Here is a 19060-nt window from a genome sequence, read left to right on the forward strand (position 1 = left end):
TTATGTAAAATGATCAAACTATTTTTAAAATGAGGAATAGAAATGAAAAGTCAAAACTTTCGTAAGACAGGAGACAACTCCATCCTCACAGCACATGTAGAAATGGGTGTTACTGCTGCCTAGAGTATCAGCGCTATACAAATGGTCTCTGAACGCTTACACTTTATCTTGGGGAACAAAACCTCACTTGTCAAAAAGTATCAATCTGATGGGACACAAGAAATACACAGCCTTTTCTTAATTTGGTAACAAAACCACACTCTGAGGATGAAATATTTATACACAAAGATCTAGCAGTGTTTGCTAAAAAAAACACGATCCTACATAAGGTATTTTAAAAAAAAAATAAAATAGGGACTATAGGTCTCCAAAGCGATTGTCGCCCATTACTGTCACATTTAGGGCTCTGTAATAGAAATCATTTACGGGATCAAATATGGAAGCACGGCAACCATTTTACTTAGAAAAAAAAGAAAACATCATGTTTTGCAGTAACCAAAATCATGGAGGAAACTCTCTAAAAATACATTTTCCAAGCACTGAAACGGACAAGTACTGTAGGAAACCGTGAAAGCCATACAATAATACTTTCACAATGAACAGTAGCTCGCTGTTACTACAGCTCAATCTATACGTGCATTCAGGCCAAGTATGTTATATGAGAACTGTTCACAGGGTAAAATTTTAAAAAGCCATATGTAGCTTTACAAACAGGGGGTTCAACTAACAATTAGCTGTGGGGGAAAAAAAAGAAAATGATGTATTTTAAAGAAATCTATACTTCCCGCTCTTTTAACTAAAGCTACGTGCTAATACTGACGAGGTACTTTCAGATCAATGCACCCAGCACTTCAGGAGATGCAACAGCTCTGCCAAGAATCCTGCCTTCAAAAGGACTTTCATTGCTATGGCAACAGCATGTTCTCCAGTATCCAATTCGGAGACAACCTATGACACATACATGAGATGGCCAAACTCTGACTGATGCCTCACTGCAGCACAAGTCGCATTGTCATATAGAGAGAGATATAGATATACACACACAGCTATCAGTTTTCAGTTGCAGAAATATAAGGTACAAAACAGATTTTTTTGCTAATAGTTCACAGGGTACTTAGATTACCTACCAATAAACAGCTGCATCTAGGAGAAGAAATGCCATTCACTTTAAAAAACAAATACAGACTATTCAAAGATCAAAAGGAATACAACCATTAGCACAGAATATAAACTGCATTACACAGCATCTCCCATACGCAGGTATTTACCTCTTCTCTGATCCCAAGTTCCCCTAACACGATGGGGGAAAAGGAAAAAAAAGAAACGTTGGTACATAGTAAATAAGTAGATGATTGTAACTGTCATTCAGTACTCAACAAGTATCCTGAAAACAAAGGGGGTTTAAAGAGTATAAAGAACATGCACAAATATAAACTCTGGTTTTACTGCATTCACTCGGGGCGGGGGGTGGGTGTGGGTGGAGCAGTAATATTTTATAATGCTTCACCTTCTACCCAGAAATGTATTCACAAATGCACAGCCTTGACATGACTTGAAATTTATTCACCTAACAGTTTCAAGCATCCATGCCACACATATCACTCTTGTAAGAGTTTGTATACTACTACATAGGGATCAGCCAGTAATTCAAGCCATTAAAAAGGACAAGGAAGAAATTGTAGTTAGTTACATATCCATTTCTGCACTTTTATTACATGACAGCTTTGAAAAAATAAACAAAAAACAGCCTGTTGTTGCTCACTTAAGTTCATTCACCCCAGAGGGTCCGATATATCTTTCCTGTAACACAATGAGAAAAGTAACAACGTGGTTGCATTCTTTACGTTCCTGGCAACCCTAAAATAGTTAAGCAACCTTTAAGATTACTTCTGGGTGTACTGTACAGCACTCATATACTGACGACTAACATAGAAGCAGAAACTTTGCAAAGAATCGCAACCTCCTTTAAAATCTTGGTGGAATAAAAGATTAGATTAACTTCCACAGAACTTGACTACTTCCCACTTTAAAGAGGTTGGCTGACAAACAGGGAAAAATAAAAGGCCCTTTCACAGAGTCATGAGGCCTGAATGACTTTTGGGAGAGAGAGTTTGGAGGGGATATGGTCTTCCATCCTTTAAAGCCTCCCTTTGCTTCCTTTTGAAGTATCAGGCATTATCTAGCTTGCTTTGCAAGTAGTAATATTACAGATCATTAAAAAAAAATTCCAAATAAACTAACGAGATGAACAACTGAAACTGAAAAAAGGTGGGGTTTGGGTTTGTTTGGGGTTTTTCATGGGGTTTGGGGTTTTTGTATGTTTTGGGGTTTTTTTTTAGTTTGTTTGGGGTTGGGTTTTTTTGGTTGGTTGGTTGGTTTGGGTTTTTTTTTTTCAGTTGAGCTTTTTAAATTCAGCATCTTAAAAGCACTTGCAAGAAAAATATCTAGTTCAGATGTTTCTGTCACAAGTAATATTGACAAAGTTCATGCTCCAGTTTTTTGTGTGCTTATTACTGTTGTCTGGCAAGGGAATACGATATCAGAGATATTTTCAAGGTTACCAAAATAAAAGCATTACATAGAGCAGAGAATACACGTCAGACATTACATGCATTTATACACATAAAGTGGCAGAGATGTGCATTTCTTTTATATCAACTAAAATAACTCAAACCAAACTACAAGAAAAAAATTTTGATTTGCCATACCCATTCAATCACCTTGTATCAAAGCATCACAAGCACTAATCTGGCAAAGACATACTACAAAATACAGCTATTTGAACTCTGCGATAGTAAGCACCACACATCATGTTTAGAAACATACAAAAGCTTTTCATTACTCCAAAACTCGGTCATCTTCATTAAATCACCATCTCTTCATAAAAGCCTTGGCTTCATTTAGCATTCGGGAAGATGAAAGAGCAGCTACCCTCCTTATGGATTACTTCTCTATTACAAGAGAATGTTTTGCACGTCAAAAGCAAACATTAAAGGATTAAATGATATTGTCATTTCTGCTCTTGTTTATTTGCAGTGGGCAGTGAACAGAATTGCAAAGAAACAATTGGTGATTATTTTAAGCTGTGTTCTTTTGCAAGGATTATGACTCACGAAGTTGCTGCATAAAGAAACTGGAACGGGATAGGTGTCGCATTGAAAACCATCAAAACATCACAATATAAAAAATGTTTGTCCTACAAGCAAAGCTGTCTGGTTTAATCATTTCACAGAGTAGCCACAATAGCTCTTGGGATAACACCAAGACAATAGTATCTTACATTCAAATAAAAATAAAAACATAAACAGTGACTTCCATTTTCCTACAGAAGACTAAAAATACTTTAGGATTTTCTGAAGTACATTTACTTACACAGCATCCTACTAACACTCATGCAACACAGTAGAAAATTCAAGACACTTGGTTACCAGACATCCCTGCAGCATGCAAAGTGCAAAATTCAGTGACTTGATCAGGGATTTATCTACATCTTTTATGCTTTAAACACATTTTCCAACAGAACTAGAGAAATCAAGCTTGCAAAGTGATGTTTTAAATTAAACTTTTAATATTTTTCTCACACATTATATGCAAATGGGTATGAATCACACTCAGCAAGTTTCATGTTTCACTAAATCTTCTGATTCTCTTATTATTGCCTCCAAGTAAAAAACACAGATTTTTTTTCTTTTAGATAGTTGTTAAAGATTCAGATTGTACACACAAAATTCAACCATGTGCATTCAGGTTTTATTTTATGCAAGGCTTGGAACCACTTAATACACTACAGATTTTGTCTGTAAAACCTGAACCTGGAAGAAGACAGGAGAATTATAAATCAATTCACTCTCCAAAGGCAATAATATACATATTAAAATTAGCAATACATTTTGGTCCTACTCTAAACAGAATTAAAAAAGATACCGGGTATTACTACAGATCAAGTTCTTGCTTATATTGAATTAAGGGCAAATGTTGGTTTAAGCTCAATTTCATTTAACACACACGCACAGTTCATTTAAGATGCACAATCTGATACTGATTGTTATTTTACCCCAAAAGGTACTCAACTAGAAATGACCAAATTTTTATTTTGTTTTACTGGGTGTGTTTTTTTCAACAATTAGTTCTGCCTATTCATCTTTACATTTAAAAAAGAGGGGGGAAATACACAGTCTAAAAAGTAATTTTCACAAATCAAGTCTCAGAATACACTTCTATATAAAGCTCCAACCCAGCCTAACTTAAGTTTCTCCATGTTACCATTGCTTCGTCTTCAGCAGCGCAAAGAGCTCTTCCAGAGACAAGGCACAAACAAAATGTTTCCTGCATTTTTGTTCAGGCAAGAGAAAGTAGAACAGCAAAAGCAAGTGGTTCAACCTATCACTAGAACTCCACGTAACTAACAACCCGATGAAGACACAGAAATACCACCATTTCTGCAGGACAGCTGGGGGGGGGGGGGGGGGGGGGAAGTCTGCAATACCAAAAAAAGCAGACTTGAAAAGCGTAATATAAGTATCTCACATGCTTACAAAAAAAAAACCAAACAAACGACAAACCACAGTATAGGCAATCTCTGCAGAAGATCAGGAGCAAGAAATCAGGTCCACTGCAACAAACAAGATTTACTTCAGAAAAAATAACTCAAAACTGTCAACTGTATGTAAAAAGGTCTACCTATTTTCCACATACCAATAAAGAGAAATTGTGTGTAATACCAGAAATGTACACTTTTTACCTTCTTTTTTAAACGCAATTGTATTGTATGAGCAGTTTTTTAAGTTTTCCATAGCACTAAACTAATACAGAAGTATACAAGACAAACCTTACCCAGTTTTATGCTAAAGTTTTACTAGCATTCCTAGAGAGCATTACCCTACCACCAGGGCTGTAAAGTAAACCCTTTTTATCAAGTCTCTTCTTCTTCCACCTCCCATTTCGAAGTATTCCTTAAAACACCAACAACCATTATTCTGTTGTGATCAAGCGAGATTTCTCTAAATTACATCAGTAAGAACATGAAGTTTATTTAATTTAAAGCAATTTCATCTCCTTCTTAAAAACAAAAAAACCCACACACAACAACAACACACACAAAAGCCAAACAAACACAAAAAAACCACCCACAAACCCACACATCCCTAGCATACAAGAGGAATCTAACAAAGTCCTAAAGATTGATTGGGTACATTTTAGCCTGATTATCCTCTGAAGACAATGGGATATTATTAAATATAACAGAAGCTGCTCTTTCTGATCATTCTTGGTATTCAGTTAACATCTTCACCAAAAAAGTATGTCCTTTATGGTTTTGAATGTTCTGTTTACAAACATTGCTTTGTTTTACAAACAAAAAAAACAAGGCACTCATTCAAGACACTTAAAAAAATTATCATTATCTCATCTCAGACTCATAATAGGAAAAAAAAAAAGTGCCCCTACAACCACTAGTAAATAATGGGGTTTAGTATTTAAAAAGTCCACAAGTACTTCCAAATCATCAGGTTGAGGTATACAATAGAACTGGGGGACTTGTAAACTTTCCTATTAATAAAACACCCAACAAACTGAAGGAATGGTCAGCACTGATTAGGGGGGGGGGGGGGAGGGGGAAGATCTTAAAAATACATTTACTGTCCTTATAATACTTTTCCCCCTTTTCTTACAATGTTTAAACACCAAAAAAGTGATTAAGGTGTACACTGAATTTAAAACTACTTATCAGTATTCAATAACAATCTCCATCAAATAATTCACATACAGAAGAAAACAGTGCCTCTTCTTACTTCTTTATTTACTATTTAGTGACTTCCTCAGTGCAGAATATATGAAACTAATCAAGTTTTGCTATCTACTTCTCAAGGAGTGCTGACACATTAGACAATGCCTCTAAAAAAAGCTTTCTAGAGAACATACTTTATTCAATTAATTCATTTACTGAAACTGACTTTTCAAATTTGATAAACTATAGTATTTCTTTTGAAGGAAATTTAAAATAGAAGACATTATATAACATAGATCGCATCTGGCTGTATAGGTAATTTAAGAAATTATATAAAGCTTCTAAAAATGCTCAGTGTTATTCCCCAAAAATGTAATCCTCCGGCATTAGAATACCAAAAAAAAAAATTAAAAACATATACAAAATGAACTGCATCTCCACAGTCAAGATAAGTCAGCTCAAGAGGTCTAGTAAACTACTAAAGTTAATAAACATCTTTCCATTTTAGAAATAGTCTCCACAAAACCCAGTCTTACCAAGTGATATAGTATTACATTAGTGTTTTAATCATCCTTCTGTTCACAATACACACAATTTTCAACATTAGTGTAGTATACTATACCTTTAGCAACTTAAATAAAGCAGTTTACCAAGTTTATAGTAGACTATATAGTAGATTAACAGAAATGCATGTAAGCGTATCTATAGGCTCAACTATGGATAAAGTAGAATTATCCGAGACAAACAGCTGTCATACCAACTCGATAGCAAAATGACTAAGGGGTTAAGTTCCATTTGTGTGACAGCTGGAAAGAAGGGGCGGTGTATGTGAACTTTGCCATATATGTATGAATGACAAGCTTTTAACGTGAAATTCCCTTGCCAAAGACCACAAACAAATAAAACCAAAACCCCACATACCCTACCAAAAGCTACAGACATAATAAAAGTATTACAGTAATCAAGGGACTGAGTATAAGTTCAGCTGTCATTAGAGGACAGACAAATACCCAAGAATCTCATTTATACTTCTCTTTAAAGAAAAGGAACTCCTCAGATGAGACACGCTTTTTCCTCAGTCTCTTTTCAGGATACTTCCTCCTTTTCACCCAAACCTTCAGTCCTCGTGTTTACATCTACATCAACACTACTCTCTGGGTAAATCCAAATATACAGCAACAACTTCAGATCATATTCCTTCCCACATGCCATTAAGACCACTCTCCAAAGCACCTGGATACTCTTCAGCACTTACAGCGGATCAGCAAAATTTGGCAGATCAAAGAGCTGCTAGCTGGGGTGGATGGTGATGGTGGGAGGTGCCCCATCCTGGGTAGTTTTACATCAGCAAAGGACAAGGCACTACTGGGACCCCGGACCTTCTGAAGCTGCCCAAAAATAACACTGCAAAGATCTTCCTTGAGTTGCAAGACAGTAACATTTATATAGGGATTGGAGGTTAGATGTTGTGCTTGTAAACACAATGACCAACCACATCGCTGCTCTCACCCAGGGAAAACTGATTGCTGGAAGTAAGAGATAAACTTTTTGAAAGAATGCTTTCTACAGGTCACTACAGCAAAAGTTACAGTTTCCCTTATTAACAGCTTCAAGTGTATATCTAACCAGAAGACAGGACAAACACGACTAGAAATTCTACAATTTGCTATTTGAAAGACAGCAAGGGATTTCTGACCAAGTGACATGAGGTTTATACCATCACCTGAAGTGATAAGGGCCGTTTCAAAAGAACGGCCAATGGCAACAAATGGTGGACAAACACCTACTTACCTGGTCACACAGCTACATTCAGAACACTGTTACTGTTCCATTTTGGTTTTGGTTTGGTTTTTTTTTTAAATCACAAAAAACCCTCAATATCCACGTGACCACAAACACCTTGCAAGAGACCACCTGCTTTAAAGTTGGGTTATCAGTTCCCTCCATTTATCCAAAAATTTTTCCTCCCTCCTCTTTCTTAAACAAGAATATGGAAGAAGTTACTTAGCCCTTTTACATGCAGTACTTTTCAGGACTGTTCATGGAGTATGTGTCTGATAATTTATCTTTACAAAGGCAAAGGAAAGGGAGGAGAAAAAGGGACAGCAAGAGTGAGAGGAAGGCTGCCAACAGGCAAGCAGCAGAGTCACATATTTATCAGCACTGCATCACCTTTCTAGGTTTCTAACTGCAATAGGTGAGAGAACCAGACCGAAACATTCATCTCACTTGCGTCTGGCCCATTTGAAGGGTAATTGATGGGTCTCCCCTACAAACAACTAGAGGGGAAAGCAGCTACGGACACCTTTCTGCTTTCAAGCACAACCCTTCCCAGAAGAGGACAGAATATAGCACCCTTCAGGCCCAAGAGGAAATACCAGGTTACCAGGTCTGCTCATTCACTTCTAATGGAGCTAGAGGACAAAATCCGATACTAAAAATAAAAATAATAAAGCAGCCACACAGCTGCATGACCTAATGTTTATGTTAACACGCCACCCTAGATTTCTGGCATTTAACACACACTAAGCTTATCTGCTTTTGAACAGCAAACAAAACCACACAGGATCATAAGACAGTTTGGATGATAAAACCAGAAATAAAGGCATTTAACAATTTTTTTTCTAATTTGATTTTTTAAGAGTCTGTCGTGACCTAACACATTGTAGGACTAGACTATGTGACTACATGAGACCTCTCACCAACTCCTTAATACAGAGATTGGGAGCAGGCACTGGGAATTTCCTACACCTACACATCGCAACCATAAACACACATAGAAAGGTATCAGGGAACTGATTCTCCTTAGGAATCACAGTTCTGAAAATGAAAAAAAAAAAAAGTATTTTGAAAGGTTAGGAGCACTGATTTACATAAACAAAAAAGTCTCATCTTTCTGCAGTTTTTGCCAAGGCTGTGATTTGGCTGTCAGAGTTGAGAGTGCCTTTTCTCAACGCTTGCTGTAGATTAATGAACACATTGTTTAAAATACTATCCAGCCAGGTGTCTCACCCAGGTTGGTTGCTGTTTTTTGGGGGTTTGTGGTTTTGTTTTTGGTTTGTTGTGTTTGGTTTTGGGTTGGTTTTTTGGCGTTTTTGTGTTTTGGGGTTTTTTTGGGGGGGTGGGGTAAGGTGTACAAGGAACTGTTGATGCAAAACTAAAAAGGAAATAAGAGTTTAGAAGACTGACAAACAGTAATGGAGTCATGTTTTGCTAATTTTGTTAATGCTGTTTGGTAACTTAACAGACCTGCTCAAGAACTGCCATTGTGTCCAGTCTCAAGACATGGGGCCCTAATTTAGGGACACCCAGGTTAATGGCAGGCTATCGACTTAAATGGTCTTTGCATCAAGCCACTAATTAGTGGCCTATCCCAATCCATTCCTTACAAACTCAGTAAATTAGCAGAAAGAAGTGGAAAGGGCAGCCTCTTGCATTTGCATTAAAGGGACCAAAGCAATACAAATGGAGATCAAACAGACAGATTCAGGAGCTTTTTTTCCATGTAGGGCTAGGATGAGGAATGTCTGGGTACACGCAAGACTTGTGCCCAAAGCTGTCCACACACCAATGCGTGCACTCGTTTTTCACAAGCTTCAGGAGAAACAGGTAAGAGGTCATATTTTGACAACTTAGCTCTTTAACTGTACCTCTTTAAACTCTTACCACTTTGTTTGCTGTTAGACGTCCACATTATCTTACCTCAGCTTTTCAACTGATACATCCCATATGCAAGTGCACAGCCACATGCAAAAAAAATGCCATTGGTACATAATGCCATCCTTGAGGAGGCTACAAAAAAATGAAACTAGTAGGCCACCTAGGAAGATACTGTCTCAGTTATATTCTTCTTTAGCCTCTAACAAGTTCCTTGCATAAGAAAAGGAAAAAGGGGTTTGTTTTGTGGTACCACACCTGAGATTAGAAAATTTCAACCACAGGAAAAATTGAAATTGAGATCAAACCTACCGGGACCCATAGGAAAATTGCACTATTGTTGCCTATGGCAGGCATTTGAATATTATGACTAGATTTTTATGGAGTTACTGTAATAAATAAAGGGCATTGGGCAAAATCGGTAACCATCCAGGTCTGTATTGGCACATATTTTGTGGCTTTGACAAAAGCCAAACAAAGCAAAATTTCACTGTAAATCATAAAGACTGCTCTTACCCATAGCAGCAACATAGAAAATTTTGATTTTAAGAATAATCTGCAAAGAAGCCTGATGAAGAAGCCCAATAGAACGTAGTATCTCTGACCTTTGCCTTCTCCTTCTACAATTTCTAAGACAGAAATGGCTTTATCTTCACAAGTGGGCTTTGGAGGGGAAAAGAATGGGAAGTTCTGTTTTAAACAAGAGATAATTACAGCAAGTATGACAGGGAATGTTTTGTGACTTAACTCACTGACTTATGTATCAGGTTACTTTTCCAATATGTTAATTTTCACCAGTAGTCTGACCAAGTTATTTGACTTTATCAGCAGCTTACACAACTTACTGTCATAAGATACTACGATATATCAGATTAGTTCACTTATTTCATCTGCAGCTTTCATTCATAACTGACTGACCTGTAAAAAGCAAGCCTGCCCCAACACCAGATTTGAGCTATCTTTTAATCAAAGTACAGTATTTGTATGTTAATCCATGACAGCATTTTCCTACAAATTACAGGTATCGGTCATATTAGCTGTTTTATTTATTTTACGCAATCTGATGACAAACATATTTTTACAACACAATCAATAGAAATATTGCAAAATTGTATCAGATAGAGCTCGTTACACCAGAATTAATAACATTCATCCTGGTATTTCCAACACTTTGCAAAGCCACACCTGAAAAACAAACGGAACTTAATCATCTTCGAACAGCAACTAATTTGTCCTTTTAAACCGGGGCCCTGGGTGGTGGTAAGGAAAACGCATCATGACCATTCCTTTTTTGTAAATCAGATTTCCCAGAAATATACAGTCTTAAGAGCCATGCAGACAGGCAATTGATTTAAACCTACTTAACAGGGGCCGTTAAGCTTCATCTAGGTGGGGACTCTATAATAACAAACAATAAACACATTCTTATTGCAACTAAGAAAAGGAAACCGGAAAAAGAAAAAAACCTGAGTTTAACAGGAAAGATACTGAAGGAAGCTTCACGTCTGTCATGACATCAAAATCATAGAAAGTCTCTGTAAGAGGCAGCACCACGCCATATTCAAAGAAAAAAAATTAAAAGTACTTTTTAGGAACCTGTGCATACAGTGCTTCACAGTACTAGATAGCTCAAAGGAATGAATACCTCCTCCTTTCATGTTTCTCTTTAAAAAGTGGCCTCTAGTAGTAAGACCAAAAAAAGTTTCAAACATTGTTTCTCCCAAAAGTTACAGAACACTTGCAATTAAAGCAAGATCACAATTAAATCAGAATGCTAGAAATTAAATGCCTGTACTTTGTCAGCAAACTTAACACAGTCATTCTACAATACTTAACACTGACTCAGAACACAACTAGTATCGAAGTTTGGCGCCTCTCACTCCTGCAGAGTGATCTCCCTAGGTCAAGACTTAGGTCATAACGTTACAAGAATTAGGGCATACAATCCCGCTAACCAGTAAACCTCTACAACTAGAAATGTTTTAAATTCAAGCCCACAACTATATACCATTATGTTTTCCAAGGGGAATTCACTTGAGGTTGCAGCATGCTTGACAGCTGCGGTGTATTGCTCATGATTGGTATCTGTGTGATGATACCCTATACTGGTGAAGAAATTCAAGGAGTCAATAACACTGTTTCTTCCAGAAAGCTAAGTATTCTGGCATTCTCTCTTTTTCTGGGCCATCCAAGGAAAGAAGGGGACACATTACCTACAAATAGGGCAAGGCCCACTACCGAAGACTGATCTGAGAGCTAAAGTAAAAGTGAAAGCTTTATTATTCAACAGAAAGTTATTCTACTCTCTCAGGAAAAGCAACGGGAAAGGGAGACAAAGGTGCTCAGGTTGTGCTCCCCACAATAAGTTTTGGCTGCCTGAATGTCTTCTAAAGCAAGCTTTTGAGAAACAACAGTCCTGAATATTTGGGGTTTTTTTAAAGAAAAAAAACTTATTAACTACACCGTATATGAATTTGCTGTGTTACTATTGCCAGTTATTTAAACCTGACACACTTTCAAAGAGCAAAACAAAACCACTTACATATTTTTAGGAGAGAAAAAGTTAAAAGCTTCTTCAGGTATGTGACAATTGCAACATCTGCTACATATTTTCATTAATTTAAATGTGGCAGACAGTTGAACTCTCTGAATAGTCTGCAAAATTATGATTTAGAAGTTTTAAGATGCCTTTAAAAACAAGTTTTAAAGCATCACTAAAATGCAAAGTGTTGTTTGGATTCTCAAAGTAACAGCTCTGGCAGTAAGAGCTGAACAGGCGATGTTACTGCACAACTTCAAGCAACTACTTCACCCCTCTACTGCTACTCTAAAAATAAATTCTCATTAACCTTAACTAAAACCACAAACATCACTTTGTTGTATTCATAAAAACAAAAATATCACTTCACAGTATTCACAGGCAGTAAGGATACATTAAAAAAAAGAGCAAAACACATTGTTTAAAAGTTACTTTCGTTTCTCTTTTGGTAAGTAGTAATAAATACACCCTTCACAAGAATGATACAAAGTATCTGTTAAAAAAATGCACTTATTTCCTATCACAGGCTTAGCCTAAAAGCCTCTCAAAACAGCCATTAGGTGGACCTCATTGAAAAGATACTGAAGCCACAAAATACATGAGACTTGTGAATAGTTACTTGTTTTCCAGATGCACTGATAAAGCTTCAGCATGAGAGAGTTCTATTGGTGGAGATCTTGAGAACTACCCAGTACTAGAAAATTGTATTAGCATTACATTTTCCTTAAGAACTGCATTTTGAAATATATCCTCGAGTCAAGAGTATTTCATTATTTGGCATTTCACTTAAGTGTTCTCCCCTTTCATACAGGGGCTAGGAAATACTTACCGGTAGGTTTGATTTTATCAAACTAACAAAAACAAAGAAGCCATTAACTTTTAACATAACAGATAAACAGACCCCTTGCATGTCAGTATGACTAGGGATACTTAACACCTCGCTGCACTGGTATGAGTAGTCTGAGGCATACAGGGGAAAAGGATGGTTAAAGTACTATAAAGTCAGATCAAAAGAGCACATCTCTAATTAATCTGAATGTCTTACGAGAATATGTACAAGTGAAGGATTTACCACACTTGAAGCACACAAAGACTAAGCTAAAAACATTGAGATCTAGTTACATGAACTTTATGTATCTTGGATGCACCCTACCTGATCCACTGAACTGGCTGCTTCCTAGCGTAGTTGGTCTGGTTTTCCCACTATTAACAGGTGGGGAAAACATCTGCAAAAGGAGGGAAAAAAAAGTGTTTAAATTGGCTTTGAAACTCTGTGCTAAATTAACATAAACTTTTAAAAGATGTTAATTGGAAACAATTATTTCATTCATTTTTCCACTAGAAAATAAACATAACGCAAGATGCGCATGTAGACCCATAAAACCAACAAGCTAAAGCACTCCTTGCAATTGACTTACACCACAAAAATCTCTTCTCCACATAAACACAAACAAGTTTAAAGAAAATAAAATGAGACCTACTACTATGATGGCGATTTAAAATTGTTACAGATCTTAAATTTTGCAACTTAAAATGTGTTCCTTGCTGATCTGTGAGTTTCAAGTCACTGGGATAAAGACAACTTTTGAGGGGCCAGTAGTTTTCTGTTGTGTTTATAAAAATCAAGCACCCTTCTGAAATCTGTTCAAAGCATCACACAGAAAACACCTATAATTTTCTATGCCAAAACTATCCATAAACAACCTCTGTTATTTGCGGGCATTTAGCTTTCTTTTGGTTTGTTTAAAGAAAGAACAAAAAAAAGCCAACGTACCAGTGCCACACGCCAGCTTAACAAACGTTAATTATTAGATTATGCCATCACTGGGTCAGCCTGATTTTAACCAGTTAAACCAATTGACCCAGCTGGTATTACAGTATTAAATCTGCAAGTCTAGACATTACATCAAAGTTCAGGTGTCCAACTTGGCTGAGCCGGAGCCAGCCTGCCCCTGCTCCGGTGGCGTTACCGGGCAGGAGCGGGGAGCCCCCGCGGATATCGTACCGCGCTGAAGTCCAGCAAGTCGCTCAGCTCCTTGTCCGTTCCTATCGCGGCCATCCTCTGCTGCTGGGAATTCATCTTCCTCCGCTCCTCCGATCACCTCCTGGGCGCAGGGAGAGAGGCACAGGCAGCGCTTCACCGCGGAGCCGGCCCCCGACACCGGCCCCTCCCGCCGAGGGGCCGCCGGTACCCGCAGCCCGGCGCTGCCGGCGGCTCCCCCGCACTAACCAACTCTCCTCAAGTTTCCCCCGGCTCCCTCTGCCCCCGCATCCCAGGCTCCCCCACCGCCAGCGGGGCACGGTCGCGCCGCAGCGGGGCCGCCACCGGGAACCAGGTCCGCCCCCCCGCGGGCCGGCGGGAGCGCCGCGAGCAGCCGCGCCGAGCCCGGAGAATTACCGGGAGATTAAGTGACTCACGGGCTCCGCAACAATGGGGCGGGCGAGCGGGGCGGGATGCGCCTCAGCGCGGCCATCTCTGCCCCGGCATCGCCGCCCGGAGCCGGCCGCCGGCTCGCTCCCGCCCGCGCCCCCGCCCTCCGCCACCGCCGCTCCGCTCTCGGGACCGCGGCGGGGCCGGGAGCCGCCCCCGCGCACCGCACGCGCACACGCGACGCGGAGCCGCCGGGCGCGCGCGCCGCCGCCGGGCGGGCGGGGGGCGGAAGGCGCGTGCGGCGGCACGGGAAGGCGCGGGGTGGGGGGGGGGCGGGGGGCCGTGCGCGCGCGTTGGGGGGGTGGGGGGGCGCGCGGGGAAGGAGGGGCGGCGGGGCCCGCGCCTTCCCTTGTGCCCGGCGGGGGAGCGGCGGGGGCGCTGCCGCAGCCCCGCTCCCCGCCAAGTTTCGGAGCCGCCCGGCGCGCCGGGGCCGCGGCCGCCGCGATCCTTTATGAGTGCCGGGAGCCGCGCGGCCCGGCCGCTGCCCGCGGGGACCCGCTCCTGCCCGGGGCCGGGGGCCACAGCCCTCCCGGGGTCCGCGGCCCGCCCCGCCGCCAGCGGAGCCCCCGGCACGCCGCACACAGCGCCCCGCCGCCCGGGCTGGCGGGCCCCGGCTGCCGCCCCTCGGCACTCGCCTCTCGGCGCCTCCCTTCCCCACCGCGGCCTCTCCGCGGCCCCCAAGCAGCCCCGCTCCCGCCCGGCCGTGCCCCTCGCCACCGCCTCTGCCCCCGCGGGCGCCCGGTCGCCGCTGCCCTCCCCTGCCGCTCTCTGCCAACTTCTCCCGGCCGCCCGCACTTACCTGCTGCCCCCCGGACGCTCCGGTGACCAGGGCCGGGCCGGCGGCGGCGGACGGGCCGCGGGCTGGGTGGGAGGCGACGAGCCGAGCGCTCCCCCCCCCCCCCGCTGGAAGGAACTTGTGGGTTTCCCTCAGGCAGACATTTTTTTGCTTACCGAGCCTCAGCACCACGTTCACGGCTCCGGCTCCGTATCCCTCCGCGCCAAGCGCCGCCACGGCCTTAACCCTTGCCGCGCCGCGTCGCTGCCGGCCGGGGGCGGGCGGGAGGCGCTGGCGCGCTGACGGCGGCCCCGCGGCCACCCCTCGGAGCCGGCCCGGCCCCCGCCTTACCCCCGAGCTCCGCCGGGACGCCCCCCAGCCGGCTGGGGAGGGGGGGGGGGGGCGAAGGCGGCGAGTGGATGGCGGCGGGTGCGCCGCGCGGAAGCCCGGCGGGCGAGTGGCGGCGGCTCGGGAAGCAGCGGGACCCCCCGGCCCGCCCGGGGACAGCGCCGCGGGCGCACGGCAGCAGCCCCCTCCCCGCCGCCCCCCGCCTCCAAACCGCCGGCAGCAGCGTACGTTCCCCGAGGGCATCCCCGCGCTCGCCCCGCACACGCACGCCCGGCGATGTGCCGGAACACTTTTAATGGGTCAGTACAAGCACACAGCCTCGCTGTGCAAACACCACCGCGCGTCAGTCACATCGAGTTCTGAGCGCTCTGCAGCAGCTTCCCCTGAAACACGCGGTTGAACCCGTAACGTGTCAAAGCGCGGCAACACGCACGGCGGTGCGGGAGCGTGCGGCTCCCCGGAGGGGGCGATGCCGGGGCCAGCAGCCCCCGCCGGGCACCCCCGCTCCCGCCCGGGGACAGGCGCGTCCCGCCGTCAGCGCGAACAGCCCGGCCTGCGGGGAAGGTGGCTGCAGTGTGCAACCGGCGGGGCGGCGGGGCGCGGGACAAGGTGCGGAGCGGGGCAGGGCAGGAGCGGTGCGGAGCAGGAGCGGGGCAGGGCAGGGTGAGCGTTGGTGTGAGCAGGGCAGGAGAGGTGCGGAGCAGGTCGTGGAGCGGAGCAGGCGCGATGCGGAGCGGGGCAGTATAGGTGCGGGGCAGGGCAGGAGCGGTGCGAGACAGGCGCGGTGCGGGGCAAGGCGCGGGGCAGAGCAGGCGCGGTGCGGGGCAGGGCGCGGTGCGGGGCAGGGCGCGGCCCCCGCTGGCGGCGCGCAGCCGCCCGCGCCTCTCCCGGGCCTGCAGAGCCCCCCGGTGGCACCGCCGCGCCACCGCCCGGGCCCGGCCCCGCGCTCACCCAACGCCGGGCGCCGCCGCCCGCCCCGCTCGGCTCCGCGGGGGCACTAAGGGCCGGGAGCCCCGGCGGCTCCCGTCACGGTCCGTCAGAGCGGGGGGAGCGGGGAAACGGCGGGACAGGCGACCTCAGCCCCGCAGGAGCTAAAGCGCTGCGGACGGTTAGCGCGGTGCGGGAGCGCACGGGGCGGGTAGGGGCGGGGGTGGGCGCCCCTCGGGGGTGCTGCTGGCGCCCCCCTGGGCTGGCACGCAGCCAGGTGCACGGCGCGCTCCGGCCCCCGCCGCCCCTTCCAGCTCCGCTCTTCCCACCCCCAGCTCCAGCTCCAGCCTGTGACACCTTCCGCAGGAAGGGGAGGGTGATAACAAACTTACCACCCCCGGGCAAAGGCACGCTGGAGGTTTTGGAGCCTTAAAACATTCTCCTTCGGTTTTCTCCCATGTGTGCCGTGTACTGGATGATCACCTGGGCCTTGTGATTCTATGAATATTCATGTATTTGCCACTTAGAAATGCAGGAAGCAATTTGTATTAAAATATCAGCACAACGACTTCCATTCCCTGTGCCCCTGAGGGACATAAATATGTACTTTTTCTCCTTGATGTATAAATAGTCGTTCACTTGAAAGCACCCAGTGACAGAGATCACTATACATTTCATGAGGAATGCCCTTTAACATATTTTAGTTACAAGGAAGACCCCGTTTACATACTGTGAAAATACTATTGTTTCTCTTGATGTCTTATTTCTTAACCAGCACTGGTGCTCAGTACCAGCTAGTACCTCTGCGATGCCAACAAGCCTTGGTCAGAAAACTGACTAAATCTAAAGCAGCTGTAAGCAGGAATGCTAACAATTGTTTGTACTGATATGTAACGGTATTAAAATTAATTTCAAATGCAATACTTTTTATTTGCTCTCTGACCTAAGGTTTTAAGTTTCACATTTGTAGGCTTTTTTTTTTGCAGCTAGAAAGTTTTGAGTGGAAGATGAGACATCCACAAAACACATGACATAGGGCTTCAAGATACACAAAATACCGTAAGAGATTCCATTTGGCCCACAATGATGTGCCACTTTCTCATGCAGACGCTAGCAGTAAGCACGCTCATTACCAAAAGCCACATTACAGCAGCTGTTCTGCTGCATTGCTTCTCTACGGGTTGACTGTCCTCTTTGAAGAACTTCACTTCCAGGCACGTGTAAAAAAATGACTGAAACATAAATGAAGTTTCCAGAAATTATGCCAGACAACTTAGCAAGTACCCCAGGACTCAGGGAAGGTATGCTTTGGCCAAAAATAAATCGTGAGTACAACCTAAAGGAGATTGCTCCGGGGAGCCAAAATTGTAATGACTTGGCTGAATCAGAAATTCCAGAAGAAACTCATGCAGGTAGCTTGAGTAAAACCACTGTGAAAGATCAGTAACTATCACGTCCTGTATTACAATAAAATTGTAAAAGAGATTTAATCTCATGTTTCCCAGGTACCAAACATCATCACTGGCAAAGATTTGGAATCTTTAACCTACTCAGTTGCTAACCCCTCTTCATGTAACACTGATAAGAATTAACACGTGCACTCAAAACATCAAGGCACGATATCCATGCAATAATGTCTTTCACCTGTTCTCAGACTCTCCAACCCCTTTCTTAAGCTGCTACTTAGAATCCTTTTATCTCTGACACTACCTGTAAATTATTCCTGTTCAGTGCAAATAGGATTTTTTTTTTAAAAAAAAAAAAAAGACATTGCATATCCTTATGCCATCAGTCATACACAGAAAATGAAACAGAAAACAATGTGGTCAACATTTATAAATAAATAAATAAATAAGCAAAACAAACAAACTCTCTGCTTTTAGCTATTTAGAGATCTTTATGAGAAAATATGATTAAGACTTCATAAACATTCTAAAACACTTGAAGAAATAGGTATCTGAAACCTGGTTGGGACAATGACAAGAGCTGTCCATTTGCAACTAAGCAAATACTTTCAGTTTCATTCCTGCTTCAATCCCTAGTTACGGTTCTGATTCTTTCTTTACACATGTGCAAATGTGGCAAACATATGACACAAACTGTACAAAACCAAAACCTGCCAGCTTTGCTGTGACACAATGGTACCCACCTTGTACATTACACACAAGGCTGAAATGCTACTGTCTTCTGCAACTGTTACACCCTTTTTTCTTTCACTTCTTTAAAAACAAAAGGTCTTCCCTACCTAGGGAGCAACAGATCCGGTGGATAGCAGAGGAATATAAGAGCAATCATAAACAACAATTGTTTTGCTAGTGGTTTTGTAAGCAAGGACTCCAGCGATCAGGACTAAGTTCCTGAAGATGCTTTCCCATTCATATTATCATCGGTGAATTTTCTATCAAGATAAATGAATGTACTCATCTTGCGGGCAAATAACCTCTCCTCAGAGAAGTCTCAGGTCTGTCATGGAGCAGTGCAAGGAATAGGCAGGCAAACCCATGCACGCAGAGTCATGGGTGAACTCCAGGCTCTGAGAGAGCATACCATGCAACTGTAAATCTTTATGGTAACAGCCCTGACAGCTGATCTACCAACATCAATATGGTCAGCTACCAAGCAGTGCAATCAGGGAATTGCTAGTTGCCAGATGGCAAT

The 19060-nt window shown here is 43.5% G+C and overlaps 1 protein-coding gene across 10 annotated transcripts in view; it reads right to left on the reverse strand.

The window, feature by feature from the left end:
- Window positions 1-15427, reverse strand: part of TCF12 (transcription factor 12) — a 173912-nt gene extending 158485 nt beyond the window's left edge. For 4 of the 10 annotated variants that reach the window (XM_055808604.1, XM_055808594.1, XM_055808573.1 and 1 more), the window contains exons 1-3: window positions 15152-15297; window positions 13927-14026; window positions 13075-13147 (exon numbers count right to left, since the gene is read on the reverse strand). In XM_055808604.1, the coding sequence (XP_055664579.1) occupies window positions 13075-13147; window positions 13927-14001 (148 nt within the window). In that variant the 5' untranslated portion in view covers window positions 14002-14026; window positions 15152-15297. Of the gene's footprint in view, window positions 1-13074; window positions 13148-13926; window positions 14027-14319; window positions 14501-15151 lie in introns of those variants that run through there. The other 6 variants (XM_055808581.1, XM_055808552.1, XM_055808589.1 and 3 more) reach the window with 4 other exon arrangements.
- Window positions 15428-19060: the final 3633 nt, after the last annotated feature.

This window comes from Falco peregrinus, chromosome 1 (assembly GCF_023634155.1).
Source record: "Falco peregrinus isolate bFalPer1 chromosome 1, bFalPer1.pri, whole genome shotgun sequence".
Lineage (NCBI taxonomy): Eukaryota > Metazoa > Chordata > Aves > Falconiformes > Falconidae > Falco > Falco peregrinus.